This window comes from Neovison vison, chromosome 5 (assembly GCF_020171115.1).
Source record: "Neovison vison isolate M4711 chromosome 5, ASM_NN_V1, whole genome shotgun sequence".
NCBI classification, from domain to species: domain Eukaryota; kingdom Metazoa; phylum Chordata; class Mammalia; order Carnivora; family Mustelidae; genus Neogale; species Neogale vison.
Window position 1 is genome coordinate 7665983 of NC_058095.1, and position 25884 is coordinate 7691866.

Below are 25884 nucleotides of genomic sequence, written 5' to 3' on the forward strand. Positions count from 1 at the left end.
GATAAATCTCCCCGCCTCAGGAGTCTTCCTTCACTCAATCACAGCCGCAAAGACCCTTCCTCTGTGGGAGGTCTCTCTTCACAAGTTTCAGGGATGAGGATGTGGACATCTTTGTGGGGGTCACTGTCCTGCCTGCTGGAAAAAGCTATTTGCTTTCCAGCTGAAATCTCCAACCGCACCCAGGGCATGTCAGGTTTTGTGGGTTCTGATGTGCATGCAATTTTAAGAGTTCTCTTTAGGGGGGAAAAATAGAGGGGTGCCTGGGTGGCTCAGTGGCTTAGAGTCTCTGCCTTCGGCTCAGGTCACGATCCTAGGGTCTTGGGATCCAGCCCTGCATCGGGCTGTGCTCTGCAGGGAGCCTGCTTCCCCCTCTCTCTGTCTCTGCCTGCCTCTCTGCCTACTTGTGAACTCTGCCTATCAAATAAATAAAATCTTAAAAAAAATAGAAATGTGGGTACCAAAATGATTATGACTTTAGTATGAGGAAGAAATCACAAGGTCTTAGATTGAGGTCCTTTTCTTCGGAGGCCACTGGGCAGGTACCAGCAATGACATGTGCCCTAGTCTCCTCCCCGCCTCGAACGCTCCCCACTCCCAGCAACCTAGGTGCTCAGTTGACCTTGGAGGACCCGGGCGCCCCAGAGTGCCTGGCCCAGAAATAGCCATCTTATAAAGGCAGGCAGACAGGAAGGAGGGAGACAGGGCCAAGGGATAATCCTTCAGGCTGCCATGGTGGGTGCTGGGCTGGGTGTTGGGGGCTCTGCTCCAATCACTGCCTCAGGATGGGGGGGCTGAGGCTGGGAGGAGTTGGGGTAGCTGTCTAAGAAACTCACGCGCCAAGCTGGGATCCCTCCTAGGCTGTCAGGTTCCAAAGCCTGTCCTTAGCAGCTCTAGGACCTCTGTAAGAAATACGGAGAACTCAGACAAGGGAGGGAGGGAGGGAGGAGCGAGGGTGGGAGGGTGGGGGTGGGGGAGGGGCAAGGGGAGAGAAGGAAGGGGAGAGAAAGACAGACCCAGGACCCGCTGGGCAGCTGCCGCCACTGCCCTCCCCTTCCCTCCAACCCACCCCCGTGCTCCGAGGGGTTGGTGCTGCCAGCTTGCTTACCCAGATAAGCCACAGTGATTCCCCTGGAAAGGGCCACCATTCCACTGCCCTGGGGTTCCTTTGCTGACTGTCAAGATCAGTTAGTTTTCTGGCCTTTCGGCATTTGGGAGACCAGCCCTCCTTGCCGGCCTAACACGCTGCCCCCCTTTCATTAGTGCCTTCTCTGGCCTGTTCTTGTGCACCCCCTTCCTCCCCCCCTGCCCCATTTATGGAAGCTACAGGGCACCTTGCTCTTTGGGGAGAGACTAAGGAAGGGCAGGGGGGTGGCTGGAGGTAAGAGCGGGTGTGCTTGGCTTTAAGGAAACAACATTCCTGTCTGTCCCCACTCTGAGCACTTCTTCCCATGAGGGAGGGTGAGAAAGCCAGGCAGTTTGTATGTTTGGGTCAGAGTGTGTGTGTGTGTGTGTGTGTGTGTGTATGCAGGGTCATTGAGAGAAAGGAGGGAAATGGTGGGATTCGTCCCTTGGGGCTTGGCCTCCGAGCCTGAGGCCCGCCTGGGGCTCTGCTGACCAGGGTGTTCAGTCCGTGAACCCTGTATGTCCCATGCACAGAGACAGAGCACCGTCTCTGCCATCAGCTGGGCTCCGAGTTCTACACCACTCTGTCAACCTGAGGTCACTACAGAGCTTTCCTGAGCCTCAGTCTCCTTATCTGTAAAATGGAGCATCTGCGCCCATTCCGGCTGCTGAGACAAGATGCCACAAACTCTTGGGTGGCGCATACAGTCACAGTTCTGGAAGCTGGAAGTCCCAGATCAGGGTGTCCACGTGGTGGGCTGAAGGGGCCTCTCCTGGGTCACAGACTTCTCATGTGTCTTCACACGGAGGAAGGGGTGAGGGAGCTCTCTGAGGTCTCCTTTGGAAGGGCACCAATCCCACGCAGGAGGGCTCCACCCATGAAATTCACCTGTTGCAGCCCCGGCCCCCAGGAAGGGTGCATTTGGGGATAGAGGTTTTCAGAGGTGGTCCAGCTTAAATGAGGCCATAAGGGTGGGGTCCTCAAGCGACAGGATTGGTTGGCCTGATAAGAAAGAAGAGGAAGGGAGAGAGATCTCTCCTGAGGTCTCCACTCGAGGTCAGTGAGAAGACGGCTGTCTGCAAAACAGGAAGACAGCTCTCACCAAGGACCAGATCTGCACCTTGATGTTGGACCGATCCTGGCCTTCTGCTTCTAGAATGTGAGAATGTAAATCCTGGCCGTGGAAGCCCCCTCGGTCTGTGGTTGGACAGCTGAGTCTGAGAATCTCCTGAGGGCACAGAGCATCCGGCAGTCACCAGGCCACCTTCTTTCCCGACACAGTGCGCGCAGGTGGGGCTGTCATAGGCGTGGGTGGCCGCCTGTTGCTGGACAGAAGCCAGCTCCTATGGGATCCCCTGCTCTGTGGCCACTGTGACAACAAACAGTTTTTCTGAACAGCTTACCCTCTGGTAGGTTCATGAGCTACCATATGGGACCCCCGGCTAAATCAGGATTTCTGGTAAACAACAAATATGAAATACGTGTTTAGCCTAAGTATGTCCCAAATATTGCCCGGGACCCACTGACACGAAAGCACTCTTTGTCGTTTATCTGAAATTCAAATTGAACAGAGCACCCTGTTTTCATTTTTGGCTCAATCCAGCAGTTCCACCCTCTGGTCTTTCTATAGAGCCCCTGGAGAGCAAAGCCCTTGACCTGCAGCCGTGGTTCTCAGAGAGGGGTTCCCAGGACCACAGCATCAGCAAATCCTAGTTCAGAACAGAAAATCTCGGTCTCCACCCAGACCTCCAGAACCAGAACCTCAGCGAGGTTTTGACATTGCTGCTGGGGATGCTGATGGGAGCTATAGTTTGAGGGCCATTGACCCCGAGAAGGATGCTAATAGTAGAAAGTTCCAGCTCCCCCTCCCCATTTTTCCCTCCCGCCCCCCTACACGTCCTGTTCTGCTGCTCACTCAGGGCCTCAGAATCAGCCGCCAAGTGCCGTGACAAATGATGTTGGGGGACGTTACAAGGCGCTCTCTCCGGGATTTCTGGGGCTTCATAGGAGCCTGCGGAGTCTTCTGCCTGCTGAATGTTCTCTGCTTGGCCTCCGGACTCTGTTCTACCCGCCCCACCTGTTCCCGAGCCTGCAGAGGGCTGTGAACCAGAGAATTTATTCTTCAGGCAGGATCCGCCAGTCGCGGCGGGTGGGCGGGGCCTGGTGGCTGGAGGGACACGTGTGCGGGGAGGGAAGCAGGAAGTGACTTCGGGAGTGGAGCCGGCGAGCCAGCGGCAGCGGGGCTGATGGAAGTGGAGTGGGGGCTTGAGAGGGCACCGTAGTGAGTCAGCTTTTTCTCCCTTCAGCGCCTTGGTTGGGCTGGAGGCCCGGGGTCTGGGGCCAGCAGGAGAGCGTGGGATTCGGAAGGGCAAAAGGGAGTTTGGAAGGGGGCGTCCTCCGGGGTCGAGGAGGAGGTCGGAAGAGAAGCAGGGCGGCTGTGGCAGGTGGCCGAGGAGGGGAAGGCTGCCCGGTGCCCCCTCTGACCCTGGCCAGGGTCCGCTGAAGGGTGTGGACCAGCCTGCCTTTGACAGTGGCTCACCAAATCCCCTTTGTTCAGTGCTTCCTGGTGGGCATGTGCCCCCCCTCCCCCTGTCCCCAGTCCTGGGAGCAAGGTGGCTACAGTCCGGCCCCTCTGCGCCCCCTCCCGCTCCTTCTGGGGGTTCAGCACGGCCTCTAGAACTTGACTGGGAATCTGGGGACCGTGCAGCAGGCCCGAGCTTGTGCATGGCTGACCCTTCCCTGGGTCCCTATGGTCCGAGGACCATACTTTGAGCAGTGAGGTATTAGAGAATTTTCCTGCAGTCGCATGGGCCCAAACCCGAGTCCCGTTGCCGGATTCCCCTCGTGGAGTCGGGGCGTGTATGTGTGGAGTTCCACTGGGTGCTGTTCCCACCTCGCAACATCACCAACATCCTGAGGCTCTTGGATGCAGGGCAACAGGTTGCGAGGGAGAGAACATCGAGAAATCCCGTATGGGGCAGGGGTCCCTCCTGTGTGTCCGTAGCAGAATGTGTACACAGGTCGGGAGGTGTTGGCATCTTTAAGGTGGGGAGGGCAGGGGACCATTCTCCCTCTTGCAGATGAATCAAGGTTTGTCTGTTAACATCCGGCTCACAAGGAGGTCTGAGCCCCGACGCGGAAGCTGAGTTGGAGGGGCTGAGACTGGCTCTCTTGTTTTCAAGGTGCTACTGGGCAACCTGTTGGAGAAAACTTCCTTCTCTTGCAACTCCGCGTCAGCCTGACCAATCCCTCCCTTGTAGGGCAGGAGAACTCACTTTCAAAGCTCTGGGTCTCTGTTGACCGTTGCTTTCCACGGCAACAAGTGTGAGAAACCCTCACGGAACTTGAAAAAAATACAGATTCTGATTGAGCAAGTCACGGACTTGTCCGGTCAGGAGCCCGAGATCCTGCATTTCCCGAGGCGGGGTACCAGCTCAGGTCACCCTTCCAGTAGTGAGAATTCAAAATAGCAAGTGGAAGAAACTTCTCCCCAGCACCATGGGCTGGCATTATCGTTGATAAATACTGTGATTCTTGGGATAGAAAGGATGTGCCTGGCCTTGCTGTGCCTTTTTCTTACGTCTCAGGGGCTCAGGTAAATGGAGACAGGCTAGCGTAGTGCTTTCCCTCCCACAGGCCCCCAGAACACCCAGAGCTCTCTTGTGGGCTGGCCCATAAACCCGTTGACTTTGGCTTGTTGGCAAATGGAAATTGCTTCCCTTCTTCTGTTCTGTTAAAAGGCACAGTCAATACTGGAAAAAAAAAAAAAAAGTTGTTTTTCTGTTACGACCTGTCTTGGATGGTAAGTACTAAGAGTATGATAGCTATTTGCCTTTCTTTGTCAATGTTGTTTCAGGTTTTATCCACAAGCAGCTAGAAGTGCAATGTTGTATCATGATCTAGTCTTGGTTTACAAACAAACACGACCACTCTTGTTACGGTGACACGTAACAAGATGAAGTATGTAGATAGGCGGGTTTTTTAAAAAAATATATATTTTTTCCCTTATTTGGTATAGTCACCATCTTGCGTTTTATTCAGACAGAGTCCGAACCCATAGAGGCTGTGTCCCTTAGAGGCTTCCTGGCTTCAGAGCTGAGCCTGGGCTCCTCTGGGCTCACCTGGGTTTGCTGAGATTCACAGCCTTACCAGGTTGGAATCCGAGCTATGCTGCCGAGCCTCTTGGCATAAGGCCCCCCCAATCCCCGGTCTCCGGCCCCGTCCATCCTCTGCCACAGTTTCCTTGTAGGGTCAACAGAGTCAGTTTCTTTAGTCCTTAAGCTGCAAGCCCAGGGCTGGCCCGAGAGTGCTGGGACCTGGCAGGGCTCAGCCCACTGGGGATGTGTCCAGCTCCATGGGTGCTGGAAGACCAGTGGGCTGCTGAATGAGCCCTTTGAGAAGAGGCCCTGAGCCCTGATGTTTGTGTACCAGAACACAGCACTCTTCAACAGATGGGTTTCCCTGCCCTGTAACTTTCCACAGCCAGAGTCTGATTCCCTGTCATGTCAGAGCTAGAACTGAAAACGTGCTAAAGCCTAGAGGAGGTTCTCTGGGCAAAACCAAGAGGAAATAGTACTTCCCTTTCTTTCCTTGGTGGGCAGTGGTGTAAGTTCCATGTCGGCAGTGGTGTGCTTAGGTGACGGGGAAATGCCACGTATGGCTCCGTCTCCTTGTCCTTGCTGAGTGTCCCGTCCAGGTAAGCTGGCCCTTTTCGATACAGCAAGTATTGTTTCAATGCCAGGAAGCCCGATTTTCCAGGGGTGCCAAGTGTGAAAAGGCATCATCCCTGTTCTTCAGCTAACGCTATCAAAGATGAAGGAGGCAAGCCCGGACAAAGAAGGCCCCGCGGATGGGCGGTGGGGTGGGAGCGGAGGGGGTCTGGAAAGCATGGAGTCCACGTTGACACCAGGCGGGCGGCAGAACGTGCCCTGGGTCCACAGACTGCAGAGAGGGAAGGAGGGCAGCCTTCCGGGAGGGAACCAGATGAAGAGTGGCTTGGAGCCAGCACCCTCTGGGACTTGTGGAGGGCGCCATTCAGGACTCTGCCGAGGGAGAGTATAGTACCCGCACAGGGGGTAGTTGTTGAAAGGTCTGGCTAGTTGTTGAAAGGCTGGTTGGGTGACAGTTGGTGCCGCTGCCCTTGGCAAGTCATGGGGGAGCTGCCGCGGGATCCTTCGTGGGAAGCCATTGAAGGTTTGGTCAGGACTTAAGAGGGAGAGCCTCAAGAGGACATCCGAATTGGTCGCCTGTATTCGGAGGAGCGTGAACCAATGCTGGACAAGCGCAGCTAGAGCAGGCAGAATGTGCTGGAAGGCTGTAATCAGATCCTCCTGAGCTCTGTTCCTCCCAGCTAAGTAATCCACATTCTGGGAGCTGCTTCTCTTTGGAACTGTGTTCTAAGGCTCTGACCTCTTCCGTGGGCTCCCCTGGCATCTCCCTAAGGACCCCTAGGTCTGTCCTTTCAGGGTTGGGTGATTTCTGACTCTTGGTGGGCCTGGATGAAGAGGCTGGGCCTGAGCCCGGTCATGGATGCCCTTGAGGGATGGCGTGGCCGAGGTGCATCGCAATGACCCAGACAACAGGCCTGCCCAGGTGGAGGGTGTTGGGCTCCCTAGCACGTGGGAGCGTCCCTGCAAGAGTCTGCCGGTGGCTGACCATCTCCTGCCCCTCTGCACACAGGCGTCTCCAGCATGCTGCAAGGCCACAGTTCTGTGCTCCAGGCGCTCCTGGGAACCTTCTTCACATGGGGCCTGACGGCAGCCGGGGCAGCTCTCGTGTTCGTGTTCTCTAGTGGACAGGTGAGTCGCCTTGCTTCGGGTCTGAGGTTTTGGGGGGGAGTTTGAGTGAGCTGGAAAACCACAACTGTGGGTGGCTGGCGCACCCCTTCATGCCCCTGGCCACGCCCCCCAGCGCAGGAGGTGTTTGTTCTCTGTCCTGGCTTCTCCTCCTCTCCCTACCAGGCCAGGAGAGCAGGTGTCTGCTGCTGCTCCCCTCCTGGTGTGAAGGGACTAGGAAGGCTTGTCATGTTATTAGGCTCCCTTGGCCCTGGCGTGGTTTCTAGCTTCTGGCAAGTCTCCTTCAGGCCTGGTGCAGGTGCTCAGCTTGGCTGTTGGGCCGCCCTGCCCTGTGTCCTTGAGCTGGCTTGACTGTTGGTAGACCCTTGGAGGAAGGGAAGGGTACCTGTTCCCCTTCTCATTTATCTCATCTTTTCATTCCCTCCCTGACCCCCTTTGGGATAGATACACACAGACTCATCTCCCCACGCCTCTACAGATTCCCTTCCCACCCCCACCCCTGCACAACTTCTGCCCATCCCCCCCAGCACCCGCACTCACCCTTGTGCCTGCATGCCTCACACACCACCCCCCCATACACCCCCTCACCCCCGCGTGCCCCTATATCCTGTCCCTCCCCCTCCCCTACACTTGCCTACATACCCCACACATACTATATTCCCACCCGTCCACATGCGCACCCCAGCCCTCCGTATGTCCCCCACCCCGTACATCCCATATACCCTCACGTCCCCCACACACATATCTCACAGCCCCTGCACTCTCCCCTCCCCCACAATGCACGCCCCGTACCCCACCCCGCTGCTCCACAACCCCCGCCGCCCCCCTCACCTGCCTGAGATTCTTTTCCTTTCTCCAGCCCTGACTCCTTGGGGCCATAGGCCTCGAGCATCCGTCCATATGTGTCTGGAGGAAGGCAAACTCCCTGCACCTGTGCAGCGGGCAGCCTTAGAAATTGCCGGAGTGATAAGCGAGTAAGGGATTTAAGATCCATTTCAACATGCCGTGAGCCGGATCTGGAAACGAAAACACAGTGACACAGTGTAGGAAGTTGGCAAGCCCGACGGTCTTGTGTTAGAGACCAGTAAGACAGGTATTTGATGTCACGTACGATCTCCCCACCCCCACCTCCACCCCCGCCCCACCACTCTCCTCCGTGGGAGGTCCGGAGCCTGTGAGACACAGAACTGGGGGCACACAGCCTGGATCCCCTGCTTGCTGTTGACAGGTGGTGAAACCTTTGGAAAGCCGATCCCTGAGTGAGAAACACCCAGGAGGCAGAGGGGAGGGCTCCGGGTCACGTGTCCCTCTTCCTCCTTCACGACAGCCCATGCCAGGTTTTCTGGGGTCTCTTCTTTGTGCCCTTCTAGGGCAGAGCAGCCCATAGTTTTATCTCCCCCCGTTATTTTCACCAAGGCGAGGCCTGAGCCGCCCTGGACGGGGCTGCCCTTGGAGGGCTGGGGGAACCGCAGCACCGCGGTGGGTGTGTGGGGCCCCGGCCAGTGCTGGGGGGCTCTTCCGGAGGGAAGAGGTACCTTCCCTTCTTCACAGAGGTGCTCCCATCCCCTTTGGAGCCTCAGAGCCCCTAATTTGTCTCGTGTTAGTGTAACCACCGAGATCAGGAGAAGTTGCTGAAAACTTTTGCGTGCAGGTGTTCCCAAGACCACCACCACGTTCGGTGGCTCCCTAGAAGGGTCCATGCCCCTCAGCTTGTCGTCGTACTCATGGCAGATTTAATGCTGGAAGGAAGTGAAGTTGCCAAAGCAGGAGAAAGAGACAGGCGGCGTCTGGGGAAATCTGTGCGCAGGCTTCCGATGCTCCCTCCCTCCGGCGAGGGGCTCCTGCCGTCTCCTTCCCCCAGCCACAAAACTGCAGCAGCACGTGCGGGATGTGTCCACCCAGGGCACCTTCGAGAGCCTCAGTCTCCAAGGACTCTGCCGGGAGCTGGTCACAATGGCGCTGTAGGCTGGGGTGGGCCATGTTAACCCTTTCTGCACAGGAAGTGGGCGTGAGGCTTGCTGCTGGGAGACAGGAGGCCGGAGACAGGAGCCCACAGAGATGTGCTCTGACGCCCTGAGCACACCTGTGCTTTCATTCGGGCAAGGGGGGGCTGCTGCAAGGACCCCGTGGGCTAGTAGACATGTGCTCTCTGCCCTCCACAGCTTCTCCAAAGCTCTCCAAAGAAGAGTGAAGCTCTCCAAAGCTTCACTCAAAACTGGCTTTTAATTGTAGGAAGCTTGTAAAGAATGGAAAAGCTTAAAGAAAAATACAAAAATTTCTTTTTGAAATTTTTAAAAATTTATTGTCTATTAGTTTCTGAGGTAGAATTTAGGGATTCCTCAGTGGCACGGAACACCCAGGGCTCGTTACGTCCTGTGCTCTCCCTCGTGCCCGATTCCCCGGGTTACCCCACCCGCAATTGGAGCTCCCCTCCGGCAGCCCTCAGCCTGTGCCCTGGAGTTAGGAGTCTAGGTTTGCCTCCTTCTCAGTTTTCATCTTATTTAATTTTTTCCATCCCTTTGCATCCCTTCCCCTATGTTCATGTTTTGTTTCTTAAATTCCACAGATGGGTGAAATCATTTGTCTTTCTATGACTGACTTATTTCACTTAGCATTTTACCCTTTAGTTCCACTCATGTTGTTGCAAATGGCAAGATTTCATTCTTTTTGATGGCTGAGTAATATTCCTTAGTGTTTATAGCTATAATCACACACACACACACACACACACACACACACACCCTCCCACTCCACATCTTCTTTATTCCTTCATCTGTCAGTGGACATCTGGGCTCTTTCCGTAGTTTGGCTATTGTGGACATTACTGCTATAAACAATAAACAGTTAAAAAAGTTTCTGATTCCACTTCCCAGGGAAAAAAAACAAAAACAAACTGAATCTTTTTTGTTCAGATTTGTTCAGTTATATTTGAGTATATGCAAATTTATGCCTGTTTCTTTACATGATAGGGATCAAATTGTATGTAATGTTTTATAACCAGTTTTCCTCACTTGATATCATAAGCATTCGTCCTACACCACTAAAAGGCTTTTTGATGCCTTCGATTATTTTGGGTTACTTACCTGGCTGTGTCACATTCTGTCATAAGGCTCCAGTGTCATTTAACCATTCCTCGACTGTTGGACAATTAGGTTATGTCCTTTTTTCTTGGTTTTTTTTTTTAGAAATACCTTTATGATGAACATAAACCTTTGAGCACGTACTTGATGAGTTTCCTGAAATAAATGTCTAAAAGTGGAATAAAGGCTTTAGTGACATTTAAGAACGTATAATTTTTCTCCTTTCAGGATCCAGATGAATGAATGCTGGTCGAATAATGTTTCCTGGCGTCTTTATTAGATCTGTCTGGTTTCATTAAATTATTGGGTCGGGCCAACTTTGCTTCTGTCATGGCGCCCCTAGAGAAGACTGTCCTTTGTACGGCTGCCTGGCGTCAGACCCTTCCATGCACCCCGCGGCCACTCAGAGGTGGGAGAGGGCTGAGCCAGTGGTCCTTGCTACCCAGCTTCATTGGGAGGCTCAAAGAGTGGGGACTTCAACTGCCCAGCCTGCCTGTAACATGTCCATGTGGCTATAGATGATACCCCTAACTTAGACTATTAAATTAAATGTTTTTAAATTGAGATATAAAATGCATACAGAAAAGTGCATATGTCACAGCTTGGCAATTGTTCCCAGCTTCCTGTGAAACTAGCACACAAGAACTGGAACAGTAGTGGCCCACAGCAGCCTCTCAGACTCCTTTCCAGTCCCTACCCCGCAACTCTACCTTCCACTGTAAGGACAGCCCCTCTCCTGATCTCTGACAGCAGAGATCAGTTTTCTGTGTGTTTCTTCATCGTATAAATGGAGTAGTCATACGGCGTATGGGCTCTTCTGTGTCTGGCTGGTTCCATTCTGTTTAGTTTCTGGTTTGTCCTTGCCCCTGCCTCTTGATGGGCCTCATTCATACGTCGTGCGTGTTCTCCTTGCCATATGGCACTCTGTCGTATGACCATGTCCTCGCTGATGGATCCATTCTCCTGTTGGTGGGCATCTGGGTGGCTTCTAGTTTTGGCTCTCCCAAGTACTGCTTGCCGAGAGCCTTTTTGTGCATGTGTTTAGTGAATCCAAGTGTGCATTGCTGTCAGGTGGTGATCTCAGTGCTCAGGAGTGGCCCTGCTGGGTCAGAGCGACACATATGTTCCCTGCTAGTGGTTGCTGCCGGTTCGTTTTCCAACGTGGCTGCGCCATTTTGGGCCCCCAGCTGCAGCATGGGAGAGTTCGGGTTGGCCCGCAGGGTCCTCATGAGCACTTGGCAATTTCCATCTTCCAGGCCAGCTACTTGGCTAAAGGTTTATAGTTATGATTCACGGGAGAGCCAGGTCAGAGGCAACATATGGGCCAGTGGAAGCCAAGCGTCTCTGAAAACACACTCTGATGGGCTGTGGGATGGATGGAAGGTTCAAACAATTTTTTTTTCCCCCTTGGTTCTTGGCCCATGTTAATAAAGGCTCTGATCCAGGCCTGCAGACAGGTTGGCAGCTCAGGCCTGGGCCCGTCTTTATTCATGTAGCTCTCTGAGGTCTTATGGTTTCCTTTTATCCCCAGAAACATCCCTTAGAATCTGAAACATCTTGTTTATATTTTCAGAGGCGGATCTTGGATGGAAGTCTTGGCTTTGCCGCAGGGGTAAGTAACATGTGGTGGGAGCGATGTAAACAGAGACGTGTTCATTCTGACATTTCTCTGCCAAGGGGGTTTTTCTAGACTCTCCCCGTGTGACCTAGATGCATCTCTGTGGTCTCCAGGCCCCTTCTTATCTCTGCCCCTAATTGCTGGCCTGCTTATTGAATGCCCCCGCCTCTGAGACCATACGGGAGGCTTGCTTTCTTGTTAGGCAGCTGTCTCAGGACTTGTGAAATATGATGGTATTCAAGAGGGCCTTATCAGGTTCTCCTTGGTGCTAATTAAATATTCTTTCTTTCCCTTCCCCTGAACAATCCTTTTGTTACTGACCTCTCCAAACATGTGAAAAAAGGTGGAGAGAGTCCCTGTAGCCATCATTCAGCTTCAGTCGTTACTGACTCGCTAACCTCATTTCTTCTGACTTTCCCCCAACCTTCTTGAAAGGTTGGAATATTCTGTAAAAGCAAATCCAAGACATCATGTAATTTCACCTGTAAATTCAATCCACATCTCCAACGGAATGACTTTACTTTTTTTTTTAAACAACATAATCCTCTTGTCATACTTGTCCAAATTAGCAATTCCTCATGGTAACCCAACACCCAGTCCATGTTCAGATTGCCTCCATTTTTTTTTTCAAAGGGGTCATCGAAAATTGTTCTGTTAGAATCGGCATCCGAACAAGATTTTTGCATTGAGTTTTTTGTTATATCTTTTCAGTGTCTTTTATTCTTGAACAATCCCATTTTTTTCCCTACTCCCATAATTTGTTGGAGAAAATGGGTCATTTATGCCCAAAGAGTATTCTACATTGTGAATCTGGCTGATAGCCCTCTTGGTGGGGGCTGTTTGTCTGGTTCCCTAGCCCCCCGATCTCCTGTGAGTTGGGCGTTAGACCCTGGGGTATGGTGACTGCAGAGCCCGTTTTCCAGGCATGAATGTGTCCTGGTGATACCACGTGCGTCCGTCCCACCGGAAGTCATGTAATACATAGTTTTCTCTTTCAGTTGATTAGGATTTGGTTCCCTTGCCCTGTTTGTACAGTCCGGGAGATCTGGGGTCTCCCGGAGGTCACCTAAGTCAGCAGCCATTGGACTGGGGTCCGTGTACCTTCCAGAGAACACAGAGGCCTTCCGGGTGGAAATCCATTTCCAGGCTCTCGGTGTCCACAGGCCGTCTTCCCTAAAACCGTGCTGCCTGAGGATGCCCTGGGGGCTTGTTCCCCTTTCCTGCATTCCCTTACATGTTTGCCCTCCCCTGCTTTACAAAAGAAAGACACAGTCTTCCCTTCTTACCTTGTCTCTGGGGGGCAAAATCTCCATGTGTAAGGGGAACCCTTGAAATGTTGGTGCTGGTGTGGAACAAGTGAGGCCTCGCATCTCTGATCCTGGGCATAGATCCTCCAGTGGTGCAGGCACTGTCTGGTCCTTTGGTTGTGGCTGTAATCCAGTTGTTAGCAGAGAGATCCTTAAAAGTAGTTTTCTATGATGGCCCACTCTGGGATTGGGGCCTGTAATTTGGGTAAAATTCGGAGAGCAAAATGACAGTATTGTAACAAAGCGTCTATTTTTTCCCCATCCTCTTCTTTCTGTGAACACATTTTCTTTTTGCTTACATTTAAAAAAGAAAAAGAAGAAGGAAAGAAAAAATAGAAATAAAGTTGATTCCCAGCTCTGTCAGATTCTAGTGATGACCGCTTAATATTTGTCCGTGGAAGCACAGATGAGTTGAAAAAACAAGGAAAAGGCCCCATCCATGAAAATATGCATTTCTAAGAATATTTTACTTTTTAATGCTTAATAATTATAAAACAGTATATTATATTTTTGTGGTTAGCAATCTGTTCTGTACTACTTATCGTTGTAATGGTAACTCAATCCAGGAAATTGTTGCTTAAGCAGTTAGAGCCCTAGGCTCACATGGATTTTCCTAAAAATTCAATTATATTGCAAAGAAGTAGGATAAAGCAATCAATAATAGACTTTCTATCATAAAATATAAGTTGCTTTAGGAGGAAATTCTGTGGGGAAATGGAATTTAAACATAAGTCTAGGAGAAAAAGGAGTGATGGAAGTCTTTGGACTTTTGAAGAAGGGCTTGCTTGTGCATTTTTGTGTGTTTAGAATACAGCCTGTGAACAGAACGGTATGTAACACAGGAACGTACAGCTTCATTTATACCGATTTTTCGGTGGATAATGGTGGGAACCAAACCCTCTGCCATTTAGATCCCAGTGGATGCATTTAATTGACCGATCAAACAGTTTTATTTAAAGAAATCAGTATTTATAGGCCAGAAATTACATCTTTTGCAACTCTTTAAACTCAGGATGAAAATATTTTTAAATGTCAATTTTAAAAGGAGTGAGAGGGTTACCTAGTCTTTAAAAATTCTCAGAGAGGTTACATGCATACAGAGTTTGACAAACTCTGTTCTGTGCTGTCTTTCTGCTTTTGACTAAGCATTTGTGTCTCCTGTTCTAGTTTGATCTTTTCTTTCTTTCTTTTTATTTTTAAAGATTTTATTTATTCATTTACAGACAGAGAGATCACAAGTAGGCAGAGAGGCAGGCAGAGAGAGAGAGGGGGAAGCAGGCTTCCCACTGAGCTGAGAGCCTGATTTGGGGCTCCATTCCAGGACCCTGAGATCATGACCTGAGCCGAAGGCAGAGGCTTTAACCCACTGAGCCACCCAGGCACACTCTTTTTTTTTTTTTTAAATAAGATTTTATGTATTTATTTGAGATAGAGCAAGAGAGAGAGAGAGCAAGAGAGCACAAGCAGGGGGAGCGGCCGGTGGAGGGAGAAACGGGATCATGACCTGAGCCGAAGGCAGATGCCCAACCGACTGAGCCACCCAGGCGCCCCTCTACTTTGTTTTTGAGGACAAAAGCCACTGTAAGATTTGCCTAGCAAAACCCCAAAACCGAACTGAAATAAGAGACAAACAAGCAAAAGCAGAGGACAGTAGTCTTTGGGACATGTCAGAATGACTTCGGGAGCATGAAACAGAAACATTTAAGATGAAATCATCAGACCAATGTATTGTGGTCATTTAAGTATGAGGATCCAAAACAAAATAGTTTTACTTCTGATTTTTAATGTAGTTGGTTAAAAAAAAAAGATTCTAAAAACTACCCGTGTGTGTGTGCACTGCTGCTGCTTCTCCTCCTTCTTAAGAAAATAGTATTTACTTTTCTGAAATTGACCTTGAGCTAGTTCCATAAGAGGAGCTCCTGGAGGGTCATCAGATACATGGAGGGTCATCAGATAGAGAGTAGAAGCATGATGTGGGAGACAGTTGAGGCTTAAACACAGGAAACTTCAGTGGCTTTGGTGACGAGTAGTGAGTTCTCATAAATGCTTCCCCCAACTAGGGAAAAGGCAGTAGAGCCTCTCAGAGCCCTGGGGGCCTGAGCCGTAATCATGGAATAATTTACAGTGAATATGGCCTTTCTGTTAGCTAGGACAGTAGTTCTCTACTGGGAGGTGGTTTTACCCCCTCGGGGACATTTGGCATGTTTGGTTGTCAAAACTGGTATCTAATGGCTAAGGCCCAGGATGGCCCCCACCACAAAGAACTTTCTGGACCAAAGTGTTGGTGGTGCCATGAAGTCCCGGTCTACAGCATTTTGCTGTATCGTCTCTAGTCACAGAGTGGAATGTGTAAAAATAAAGATGTACTTAAAGTTAGAAGGAGAAGGAGAAGATCATCCTGTCTCTCTCCTCCTTGCTTCCCAGAGGTCACCACTGTTAGCCCTGAGGAGATCTTTGGAGGACTTTTATCACGCACGTACACAGTACCTGGATAAATGTACCATAGTGCTTGGTATCCTTCAACACAGCTCCGGGACACTTTGAAAAAAATACCTTGAAAGGGGAAAAGTAGCGGGGCGCCTTGGTGGCTCCGTCGGTAAGCGTCTGCCTTCTGCTCAGGTCCTGGGATTGAGCGAACCCCGCATCAGGCTCCCTGCTAAGCAGGGGCTCTGCTTCTCCCTCTCCGTCTGCCCCTCCCTGCTTGTGCGTGCTCTCTTTGTCTCTAACAAGTATGTAAAATCTTAAAAAAAAAAAAAAAAAAAAGGGAAAATTAGCCATCAGCCAATTGCCTGGGATCCATCGTACCTGGCGCTGATGGTCCACGTTTTCACGGGCGGCTGTGTATACATTTATGTCTGTGTCGTGTGTCGCTGAAATACGTCTCTGCTATAATCCTGGAGTGACGCATCTCTACCATATATAATCGTGTGCCGAGAAAGAAGAGTCCTAAGATGAAGGACATGGCATTTTAAACGTGCTTAGCAGGATATTTCACAGGTGGTTTTTTTCTTGTTAGCGGGGCCTTAGAAGCATTAATCACTTCTCCTTAAATGACTCCTCATAGAATCCATTTGCATTTTTTTTTCTTTTCCTCCTGACTCCTTAAATTAGTCTTGAAGTCTTTAATAATCATTGTCTTGTTCTTCTCGGTACCCATGTCTGCCCTTGATTTTTGCCTGAGGTGTGAACTTCATGGGAAGAAATGTTACCACTGGAGGGGAGAAAAAAAGGCAGAAAATGAAACCTAGAGTCTTACAGCATTAAAGCAGGAGAAGATTTTAGGCGGTTACAATAGCTAATATTTATCGCACCTTTACTTTTTACAAGGTGCTCTATTGAGCACTTTTCGAAGACCATCTAATTGAATTTTTGTAATGGCTGTGTGAGGCATGGAGCAGGACCGTTATTTACCCCACTTTACAGAGCAGGGGTCAGGCACAGGGAGTGTAAATAAATCATTCTGATCCCAAGATAAGCTCAGTCCGGATTTGAACACACAGTCTGACTTGAGGGCTTCCCCTTGTAAACCATGGTGCCCCCCAGCTGAGGTCCGGTCCAGTTGCCTCCATTTACCAGCAGGAGACAAATCCAGAGGGAGTAAATGACTTATCCAGAACTGAAAATTGCTAGACAGGGCCAGAATGAGGCCTGAACGCAGACGAGAAGTCAGGGGCTGCCAGCATTGAGCTGTGCGACCTTGGGCAAGCTCCTTAGTTTTCCTGGAGCTCAGCTGACTGCTGAGAACTGACATTGGCCTTGATGGTTCGTGGAGGGCTTCTTGGTTCTACATGGTTGAAGGGGCAGGTTCCAGCTCTTATTAGCATGTGTCCTTTGCTTGTGAGGTGATTGCGAAGCATTGTGGTTAGTTTTGGTTCACCTACTCAACCTGTTTTGTGGCAAATTGAACCATGCCATTGAATGTCTTTTTATCTGAGTCACTGTCCCAAATGTTTAGATGAATTTGAATAGGTCAGGACATCCAGGGTCACCATTTTAATTTTCTTTGCTCTGGTTTTGATGTCTTTTTTTGGCAAGGCTTGTATTAACTAGAAATCAGTGTATGTTCTCTCTCAAGGAAGAAACTCTTATGTGGCATAAATAGGACCAGGAACCTGCAGAAGAGAGAGACAGACTACCAATCAAGAAGCTTACTTGTAGGCACAAAGAGGCATTTCATATCTATTATTTAATCCCATAGGGAGCTGGGTTCTTACGAAAGACCTGAACTTCTTAAGGAGATTTTGGCTGAATCTGTTTTTATGCAGCAAGTGGTGAATAATATTTTCTCCAAATAACTGGCTCCCTGTTGGAAGTTAATGACGCTCTTCAGTGATGGCCTTGGAGTCTGGAGAGATGCCGGTGACCAGCTGTTCTCCATATCTGTAGAGAAATGGATATGCAGAATGGACCCACATTGTAGCGTGAGGGATTCAGGGAGGAGATTTCAGGTGGTTCCACTGGAAAGGTTTATTGTAGAGTGAGCAGTAGCGAGAGAAGAGCCGGTGTGGGGAGCAGCCGTTGAAGGAGGTCTTCAGAAATCCTAGCTTTCATATTCCTGGCCCCACAGATCCTGGACTGGTGCCATCATTGCTTGATACCTTTTCTCTGTCTTCCTGCCTGAGAGGTAGGGAGGCCTGATATGCCCTAATGGAGATGTTTTTCAGTGTGAGATCTGTCCCCAGATATGGTGGCAATATGGTGGCAGCTCTGTCCCCGGGCCCTCCCCTTTTCTGGTGCAGCAATGCCCACAGGATGAGGGCCTTCCTTCCCAGCGCCTCCTGACCTTGACCTGACATTGGGAAGAAAGCCAAGTCCTGCTGCAAGAAGAGGGGTGGCCAGGTGAGGGAGGAAGAGAGGAGAAAGGGGAGAAAAGCACTCAGGAAGGACATGGACCATCACTGTTATTAGTATTGTGCTTTTTCTTTCCAATTTCATGCTTCAGATTTCCAATGTCATTATACATAGTGTGGGGGAGGCAATGATATACATTACCTTCTGCTACAGTGATGGAAAGTAACAGCACAGCGTTTGGGTGAAGGAGTGTATTGTCTCCTCTGCTTAGGAGCTGGCCTGAGGCCTGTCCAGAGGCCCCTGAATGGTTGCTTGGATTCCCCAGCTTCCCCGCCTTCCCCTGTGCATCCTTGGGCACCCCTCTCTTGGCCTGGGAACTGCTGTGTCCCCCTTATCCCCTCTGCCCTTCCTTGCAGGCCTGGGTCTACTCTGCAGATCTGGCCTGGCCTTCTCCTTGGGGAATACCTGTTCCCCTTGGTCTGGGGCAACCTTCCCTGTTCCCATGAAGGGGGAAGTGAGAGTGGATGTAAATGAGCAGATTAGAAAGGGCATAACAAATAGCATGGAGGACAAGGGGAGTTAGAGAGGAGACTGGAGTTGGGGGAAATTGGAAGGGGAGGTGAACCACGAGAGACTGTGGACTCTGAAAAACAATCTGAGGGGTGTGAAGCGGTGGGGGGGTTGGGAGGTTGGGGGAACCATGTGGTGGGTATTAGGGAGGGTATGGATTGCATGGAGCACTGGGTGTGGTGCAAAAACAGTGAATACTGTTATGCTGAAAATATATATATTAAAAAAAATGGGGGCTTTGAGGGGCGTCTGGGTGGCTCAGTGGGTTAAAGCCTCTGCCTTCGGCTCAGGTCATGATCCCGGGGTCCTGGGATCGAGCCCCGCATCGGGCTCTCGGCTCGGCAGGGAGCCTGCTCCTCCTCTCTCTCTCTCTGCCTGCCTCTCTGCTTACTTGTGATCTGTCAAATAAATAAGTAAAATCTTTAAAAAAAGGGGGGGGCTTTGAGATTTAGTGTCAGAAGTCAGATGTGAGGGCCCCAAAGAGTTAGTGCTCCCTGTAGGAGCAGGTAAATGTATACTAGGTATTCCTTCAAAATGATTTCTCATTTTCCTTTCCTTCCTTCCTTCCCTTCCTCCCTTCCTCCCTCCCTTGCATCCGTCCGTCCTTCCTTCCTCCCTTCCTTCCGCGTTGATAGAGGATCTCTTATGTTCCAGGCACTGGCCAAGTGCTGGGAGACAGTGTGTGTCTTTAAGGAAGTTACGATCCAGTGGAGAGGTGGGCGCGCTGCCTGTTTTTCTAAGTAGAGATTTATTGGAACCCAGGCCTGCTTGTTAGTTCACATTGTCTATGGTGGCTTGTGCATTGTAACAGCAGAGTGAGGAACCACAACAGGGCTATATTGCCTGCAAGGCCTACAGTATTTACTATGTGTCCCTTTACAGAAGTTTGCCAACGCCCGGTTTAGTGTTGATCATGGGGTTTTCTGAGGCCTGGTTGCAGCGCCAGCAGCCCGAGCAGGTGTCCACAGCTCTGTGCTGTGCAGGGCCCAGGCTGGTGATCTCAGAACGTACCTGGAATGTGTGGTGTTCCTGAGCAGGTGATTTCCTGGGGGAGCTGGGTTTTGTCGGCGGGTGGGAAGGCGGGGCAGAGGGGAGTCCTTCCCAAGGGGGTCTGGCCTTGGCTCTTGAAATCGATGCCACGGTTGCTCCTTTGCTGGGGTGGGCCTTTGAAGAATCTTCAGGGGGCAGCTGTGCAGGGAAGCACGGGGAATTATGTGGGCCCATCTCCTTGTCACATAAGGCACACTGTGTCAAGACAGATGGCGAAGGACAAAAGTGTGCAATTTGAGATTGTGAGCTAAAACGAGGTTTCCCAGCTCCAGTCAGCCTCAAGCTGGCAACTGTCCTCAGCATCCGTGGTCTAGCAGAGTGAGCTAACTTGGCCTCACGTGCTGGGCAGTTCAGTTCCAAGGAGCTCTCACTTTGGCTTTGGAGAAACTCCCTTCTTTCTGATGCAGTGGCTCCCCTTGGGCAGCATGATAGAAGCATCTGGAAAAATTTTAAAAAGCCCAGTGCCCCAGACACACCCTGGACGAATAATATATCCATATCTCTGGGGGCTGGGCTGAGGCTTCAGTAGTTTCTTGAGCTTATTGGGGATTGCTTGTACAGCCTGCTCCGAGGGCCCCTGTTCTAATGGGGACCACTGTGAAAAGAAGGGCGCACTGGTGTTTGGAAGCAGCAGACCCTCTTTAGAGGTTCCAAGTAGCTAAGAGTCCATTGGAGCCCATGCGTGGGGCTGGGGCTCTGGTTAGAGGGGGCACTGGGTGTGGAGGATGGGAGCCTTGGAACCCAGATTGGGGAGCCCGGCGGGGGAGGCTGCTTCCTCTGGTCCCCAGCTGTAGATCTGTCTGCCGCGGGCTGCTGTCGTGGTCCGGCCCGTGCTTGGCTGTCATCTCGGCTCCCAAGGCTGGTTGATTTTGTTACCATCATCCTGGGTTGGGAAGGGACAGGTGTCCTCAGAGCTACATTTCCCAGTAGGTCAGGTGACCCTGCCAGCTGCCAGCTGGGATCTCGGGCTCTTCCTCCAGGCTCCTTGGCACATGCAGAAGAAAGATGCAGGGCTGGATCTTTGCTGCTTGGAGAACTTGAGCGTGATGCACAGTCCTCATTAGATCGCACGCTGTGTCTGAAAAATCTCGGTACTGGCAGGGCCTTCTGGGAGTCAGCTCAGGCAACCCTGTGCCATCAGACAGGGCAATGTTTCACCAAATCCAGACAGCTGGTGGGAGTGTAGCTTGTTCCCCAAGACTTTTATGAGGCAAGTTCCACTTTTTTTTGGTAACCTAATTGAGTGTTTAGCTAGCTTGTTAGAAACTTATCCAAGCTAAATGTCTTCTGCTGCAATTTAAATAAGAGAAAGTCACTGACATCATTTTTCATAGACATCCTAGTACAAATCACATTACAAAGCATTTGCTGAGGGTCAGCTCTTTTGCAAGATACTCCGAGTACAAGGGATCAAAGTTGATATTGGTTAAGTCTTGTCCTTTAGCCTCTGCCTGCCAAGACCAAATCCCGACACATGTTATTAACACAAATGCTTTGTGGAAAGCCTGCCATGGGATGGTACATGATTGCTTTTGGGGGGGGGGGGCTTGCTTGCAAGAAGGGAGAAGAGCCAGTCATCAGAGCGTTGAGAATGGCCTGTGCAGTTTTAGAGATGGCCCAGGCATGTGTTCTGTTTGCACAATAACCATTAATTTTCTTCCTTCCTTGGGGAGTGGCTGCTTGGAAGGTGGGGGCAGGGAGAGCACTATCTTCAGGCCAATCTGTCCACCAGTTAGCCAGCAGCTACTGTATGGAAGACATTGTGGGAGTATGTAAAGAAGCACGATGCAGTCCCTCCCCTCGAGGGGCGGTTGGCTGGGTTCCTGTCACCGTGAGAAGGGACAGCATGTGGTTGTGCGAAGGTCACGTGCACAAGGTGATGGGAAGCCTAGGGCAGGGAGGTTACTTCTAGTTGGGGAATTAGGGAGGACTTCTTCAGGGACGAAACTCAGGTTGAAAAAAATAGGCAGAGCTTGGGGATGGGAACAGAGCAGGGGAAGGAAATGAATTCCACAGCGTATTGGAAGCACAGCCGTGGAAAACATAGGACGGTTGAAGGCATGGCGATTGCTTTGGTTGGAAGGTGATAGCTGGAAGGTAGGTTAGGGCTGCATGGAAGGGAGTCTGTGCTCTGGTCTCTATTTTTTTTTTTTTTAATTAAGATTTTATCGGGACACCTGGGTGGCTCAGTGGGTTAAAGCCTCTGCCTTTGGCTTAGGTCATGATCTCAGGGTCCTGGGATTGAGCCCCGCATCGGGCTCTCTGCTCAGCAGAGAGCCTGCTTCCTCTCCTCTCTCTCTCTCTCTCTGCCTGCCTCTCTGCCTACTTGTGATCTGTCTGTCAAATAAATAAATAAATAAATAAAAAGATTTTATTTATTTACCTGAGAGAGAGCACAAGCAGGTGGAGCAGCAGAGGGAGAGGGAGAAGCAGACTCCCCACTGAGCAGGGGGCCTGCCATGGGGTCCCATTCAAGGACTGCCGGGATCATGAGTGAAGCCAAAGGCAAATGCTCTACCAACTCAGGTGCCCCTGAGCTCTGTTGTCTCGATTGATGGGGAGACCCTAGAGGTTTTTGAGAGGGTGAGAGAACCAGAGTTGTACTTTCAGGAAGTACATTCTGATGGTAACAGAGAGCACAGCCGCAGGGCGTGTGCAGGGAGAGGCCATCGTGGATAGGCAGATCAGAGGCAGATTGGAGGTGGATCGGAGGCTCTCACATTACTTTAGGTGATGCCTGGACGGACCCCTTAGCACCTTCAGTCAGACAGAGGCAGGGAAGTTAGGAAAGAAGAGAGCAAAGGCTAGTTCCACTGGAAAACTGAGAGGACCCGGCAGCCCTCTGATTGCACAGGCAGCCAGAGAGGTTCAAGCCTGTCACAGCTCCTGTACTACTTCCCCTGGGGCTGTTGGAGAGTTTGCTGTCACCTTCTGGCTTATGGATTGAGTGAGGGGATCTCTGCCAGAAACAGGGAACCGGAGTTTACATTGGGCCTTTCTCATTTGAGTGGGTTTGTACCTTGGAATCTGTGTGGAATCTCCATGGCAACCAGACACCTACAGCTAGTCATACTGATGATGGTGATGCTTCCTTCTGCTCCCTCTGCGTTTGACTGAGAGTAACTGAGACCCCGCACATGGTGTCTTCAACAGGAAAGACTCCTCCCGAGCAGGAGAAATCCAGAGACCGTGATGGAGTCCCCAGGGATCTAGGCTCCTTTTTCTGCTCAGTGCTTTGCCCAACAGGGAGACCTTTGTCTTTCTGGCCCAAGGTAGCTGCTGGAGCTCAAGTCATCACATCTGCCCTCCAGATGGTAGGTGGGAGGGAGATTCCCTGCAGGTCTTGCCTGACAGGTCCACTTGCAGCTCATCAGCCAGAACTTATTAGAAGACGCCATCCCGCTGCCAGGAAGGCTAGGATACATGGTCTTTCAGCTGTGCTGCAGTGTGCCCCACTGAGCGGTGGGATTCTGTTCCTGAAGGAGGGGGGAGAATGGGAACTGGAGCAGGCAATTAGCACTCTTGTCTATACAACCCATTGTGGAGAGAACTCTGAGCCCTAATGCTATTATTGATTTACCTTCCCTGTGTACGTTTTGTATATGTTGTTCTTTTAAGTGAGCTGTGTTATTTTGTTCTTTAACTAGTTCCCTTCAGAGTGAAGGAGTAAAACATGAACTTGGCAAGAAATTCAAATGGTACAAAGGGTCTGCGGAAAAAATAAATCCCTCCATCTCTGTTTTCGACCAGGGCTTTGGAGGCCATGAATGATGGAAAATCTAGTTTGATCTGGCTTAGGACGAAAACAAATGTACTGGCCCATGCATTTAAATTACCAGGCATAGGGGTGCCTGGGTGGCTCAGTGGGTTAAAGCCTCTGCCTTCGGCTTTGGTCATGATCCCAGGGTCCTGGGATCGAGCCCCGCATTGGGCTCTCTGCTCAGTGGAGAGTCTGCTTCCCTTCCTCTCTCTCTGCCTGCCTTTCTGCCTACTTGTGATCTCTGTCTGTCAAATAAATAAGTAAAATCTTTAAAAAAAAAAAAAACAGACATAGAACTGGCCGCAGATATTCCTTTTAGAACCTGTAGATACGAAGATGTCATTGGGGCCTGGGTTTCTCTGTTTCTTGGCCTCCTCCTTCCTTGTGTGGCTCTGCTTTTGGACACTCAGTAGACATCCCCTCGGTCTTACCTCCTTGTGGGGAGGAGGAGTCTTCCTTCCCCAGCTTAAACAGCCTTGGAATTATCTTTCCTTGGCAGGGAGTCACTTGGGTTGTGTGCTTATCCCTGGACACCAATCCCATTGCCATGGGGATGTGCCGTATTGATTGACCAGGACCGGGCCACCTGCCCACATCGACTGCCCACATCCTCTTCCTCCTGGTAGATGAGAAGTAAAGACTAAAAGTGTTGAATAATGGGGCAGAGGCAGAGATGTTTTCTCTGAAGCAAAACTGAGATGCTGTTGCCAAAGTCAGTGTAATGGAGGTTGGGCTGGTCAGCACACAGCAAAGGGGCCCATGTGCTTCAAGATAGAGCAGACATCCCTACACTCCTTGAGCCACTTAGGAACCACCCCAAAACATAGTGACTTACGTCAACAAGAGTCTGTTATTTCTTATGCGTCTGGTTTGGCGGGGCTCAGCTGGGTGGTTCTTCTTATCTTGCATCAGTCACTCACAAGGTGGGCCATCTGGCAGCACAGCTAGGCTGGAGGCTAGAGGAGGCCTTCCCTCACAGTTATGGGCACCTGGTGCTACCTGTCCTTTGGGTCTCTGTCCCACGTGGTGCCTCATGGGTGAGTAAGTGGAGGTGGAAGCCGGAAGGCCTTGGAGACCTAGACTCAGAAGCTTACACGAAATCTCTCATCATGTTTGACTGTCCAGAGCAGGTTGCAAGGCCCACCTAGATTCGAAGGTTCTCGGTGGTAAGAGCCTGAAAATATCATGACTGCTCCATCCTCTACCTCCTCCCATGCATGCAGAGGTGATGCCTGCTGACAGTCTACCCTCCCAGGGTCAACCAGAATTCCTCTTCTGTGGTTGGGTGCCTTCTTGTTGCCATTTCTAGAAGTCCCTGGCCCCCCACGCTGGGTCTCCCTTTGTCCTGTTTTCTCCGTCCTGCTCCTCAGCCTCTCTTTGGGTGTCACGCGCACCAGCTGAGAGGAAAGTCTCTTTCTTAGGTTTTCATTCCGTTGCTAACAGACACCGAGGGAAGACATCTGAAGACCTAGGGACATTTAATTTGTGCTCCGTGGGCGGCAGAGAAACAGAACCTTCATGGGCTTTGTCCTGGGTGTGTTCTGGTCTCCCGAGAGGAAGGTGTGTGGGCTGACTTCTCAGGACACTGTTCCAGAAGCAGGAATTAGGCGAGGCGACTTTCTGTGGCTAACAGTACTGTGATCTCCCTGGAAACTTGTCTTGGGGACACGTGACCTTCTGAGAGTAGGTGTGTCCACACTGTGGACTTGGAAGGACCTGGGAGAAACACCAGTTCTTACCCTCCGTGCTTCAGCCTTGCTTGGTTTCCTTAACCTGTATGACTTTGATTTTTTTTTTTTAAGGGTCAAAAAATTCCCTTTTAAATTCAGGCATCCATCTTACTCCGTCTTTGCAGGGGAGTGTCTGCCTCATTTTAGTAACATATTTTAAGGATATAAAGAGTACATTGCTGAAGGCAGGGTGGTGGGAGAAGGTCCATCCTAGTGTTTCTCTGGTGGGAGCGTGGGCAGAACAGCTGAACGGTGCTGGACTATGGATTTATGCCTCTCCTTGCCCCCCATGGGGAGGGGTGAGTAGTGGAGACCAGAGAAGCTTTGATCAGAGGCTGAGGGTCCTCACTGCTGCTTCTCCCAGGGCTGGAGGTGTGTCAGCCTCAGGCTCTCCCTCCCCGATGCTTCCTACCCCAAGGAATGGGACCCCAGGAGCACCTATGTAACACCTCTGCTTTCCTGGGTGAGAGAAGCCCTCTCTGGGCAGTGGAGGCCAGGGCGCAGAGCTCCGATCCTGTGCATTTATAGAGAGTGCTGCGCTCAGAATTCGAGGTGGGAGCCCTGGGTTGCATTTCTGGCCGACCTGTTTACGATCCCAGTGATCAGCAATCCCAGTGATTAGCCACAAGTCCTGTAACCTCCAGGCCTCTCCTGGCTCCACCGAGACTGAAATCCTTCCTCTCCTACCTTGTACACAGAGTGGAAGGAAAAATGAGGGCATGACTGCTTACTGCCTTTGTGCCCTCCAGAGCAAAGGGAGAACAAAATACCAGGGAGACAGTCGCCTTAATAGCTTGCTAGTGGACACTGATCTTTGCTGTCATGGTGCCCTGGCTTTTAATCCCACATCTGATTTTGGCTCAGGGCCACGATGAGCATTTTCTGCAGTCTTTGCCAAACAGCAATTGGAATAGAACCATCAGGCTGGATGGAGAGCGAGCTCCATGAGAACTGTGCATTTGACAAGCCAGAGAAGGAAAGCAAGGCTTCATCCTTAACTTTGCACAGATTTCTTTTTTCTTTTCTTTCTTTCTTTTTTTTGGGGGGGGGTAGCGTTTCT

The 25884-nt window shown here is 50.8% G+C and overlaps 1 protein-coding gene across 3 annotated transcripts in view; it reads left to right on the forward strand.

The window, feature by feature from the left end:
• Window positions 1-3319: 3319 nt before the first annotated feature.
• Window positions 3320-25884, forward strand: part of SLC39A11 (solute carrier family 39 member 11) — a 321461-nt gene continuing 298896 nt past the window's right edge. For all 3 annotated transcript variants that reach the window (XM_044247527.1, XM_044247529.1, XM_044247531.1), the window contains exons 1-3: window positions 3320-3404; window positions 6803-6921; window positions 11572-11610. In XM_044247527.1, the coding sequence (XP_044103462.1) occupies window positions 6814-6921; window positions 11572-11610 (147 nt within the window). In that variant the 5' untranslated portion in view covers window positions 3320-3404; window positions 6803-6813. The remainder of the gene's footprint in view (window positions 3405-6802; window positions 6922-11571; window positions 11611-25884) is intronic.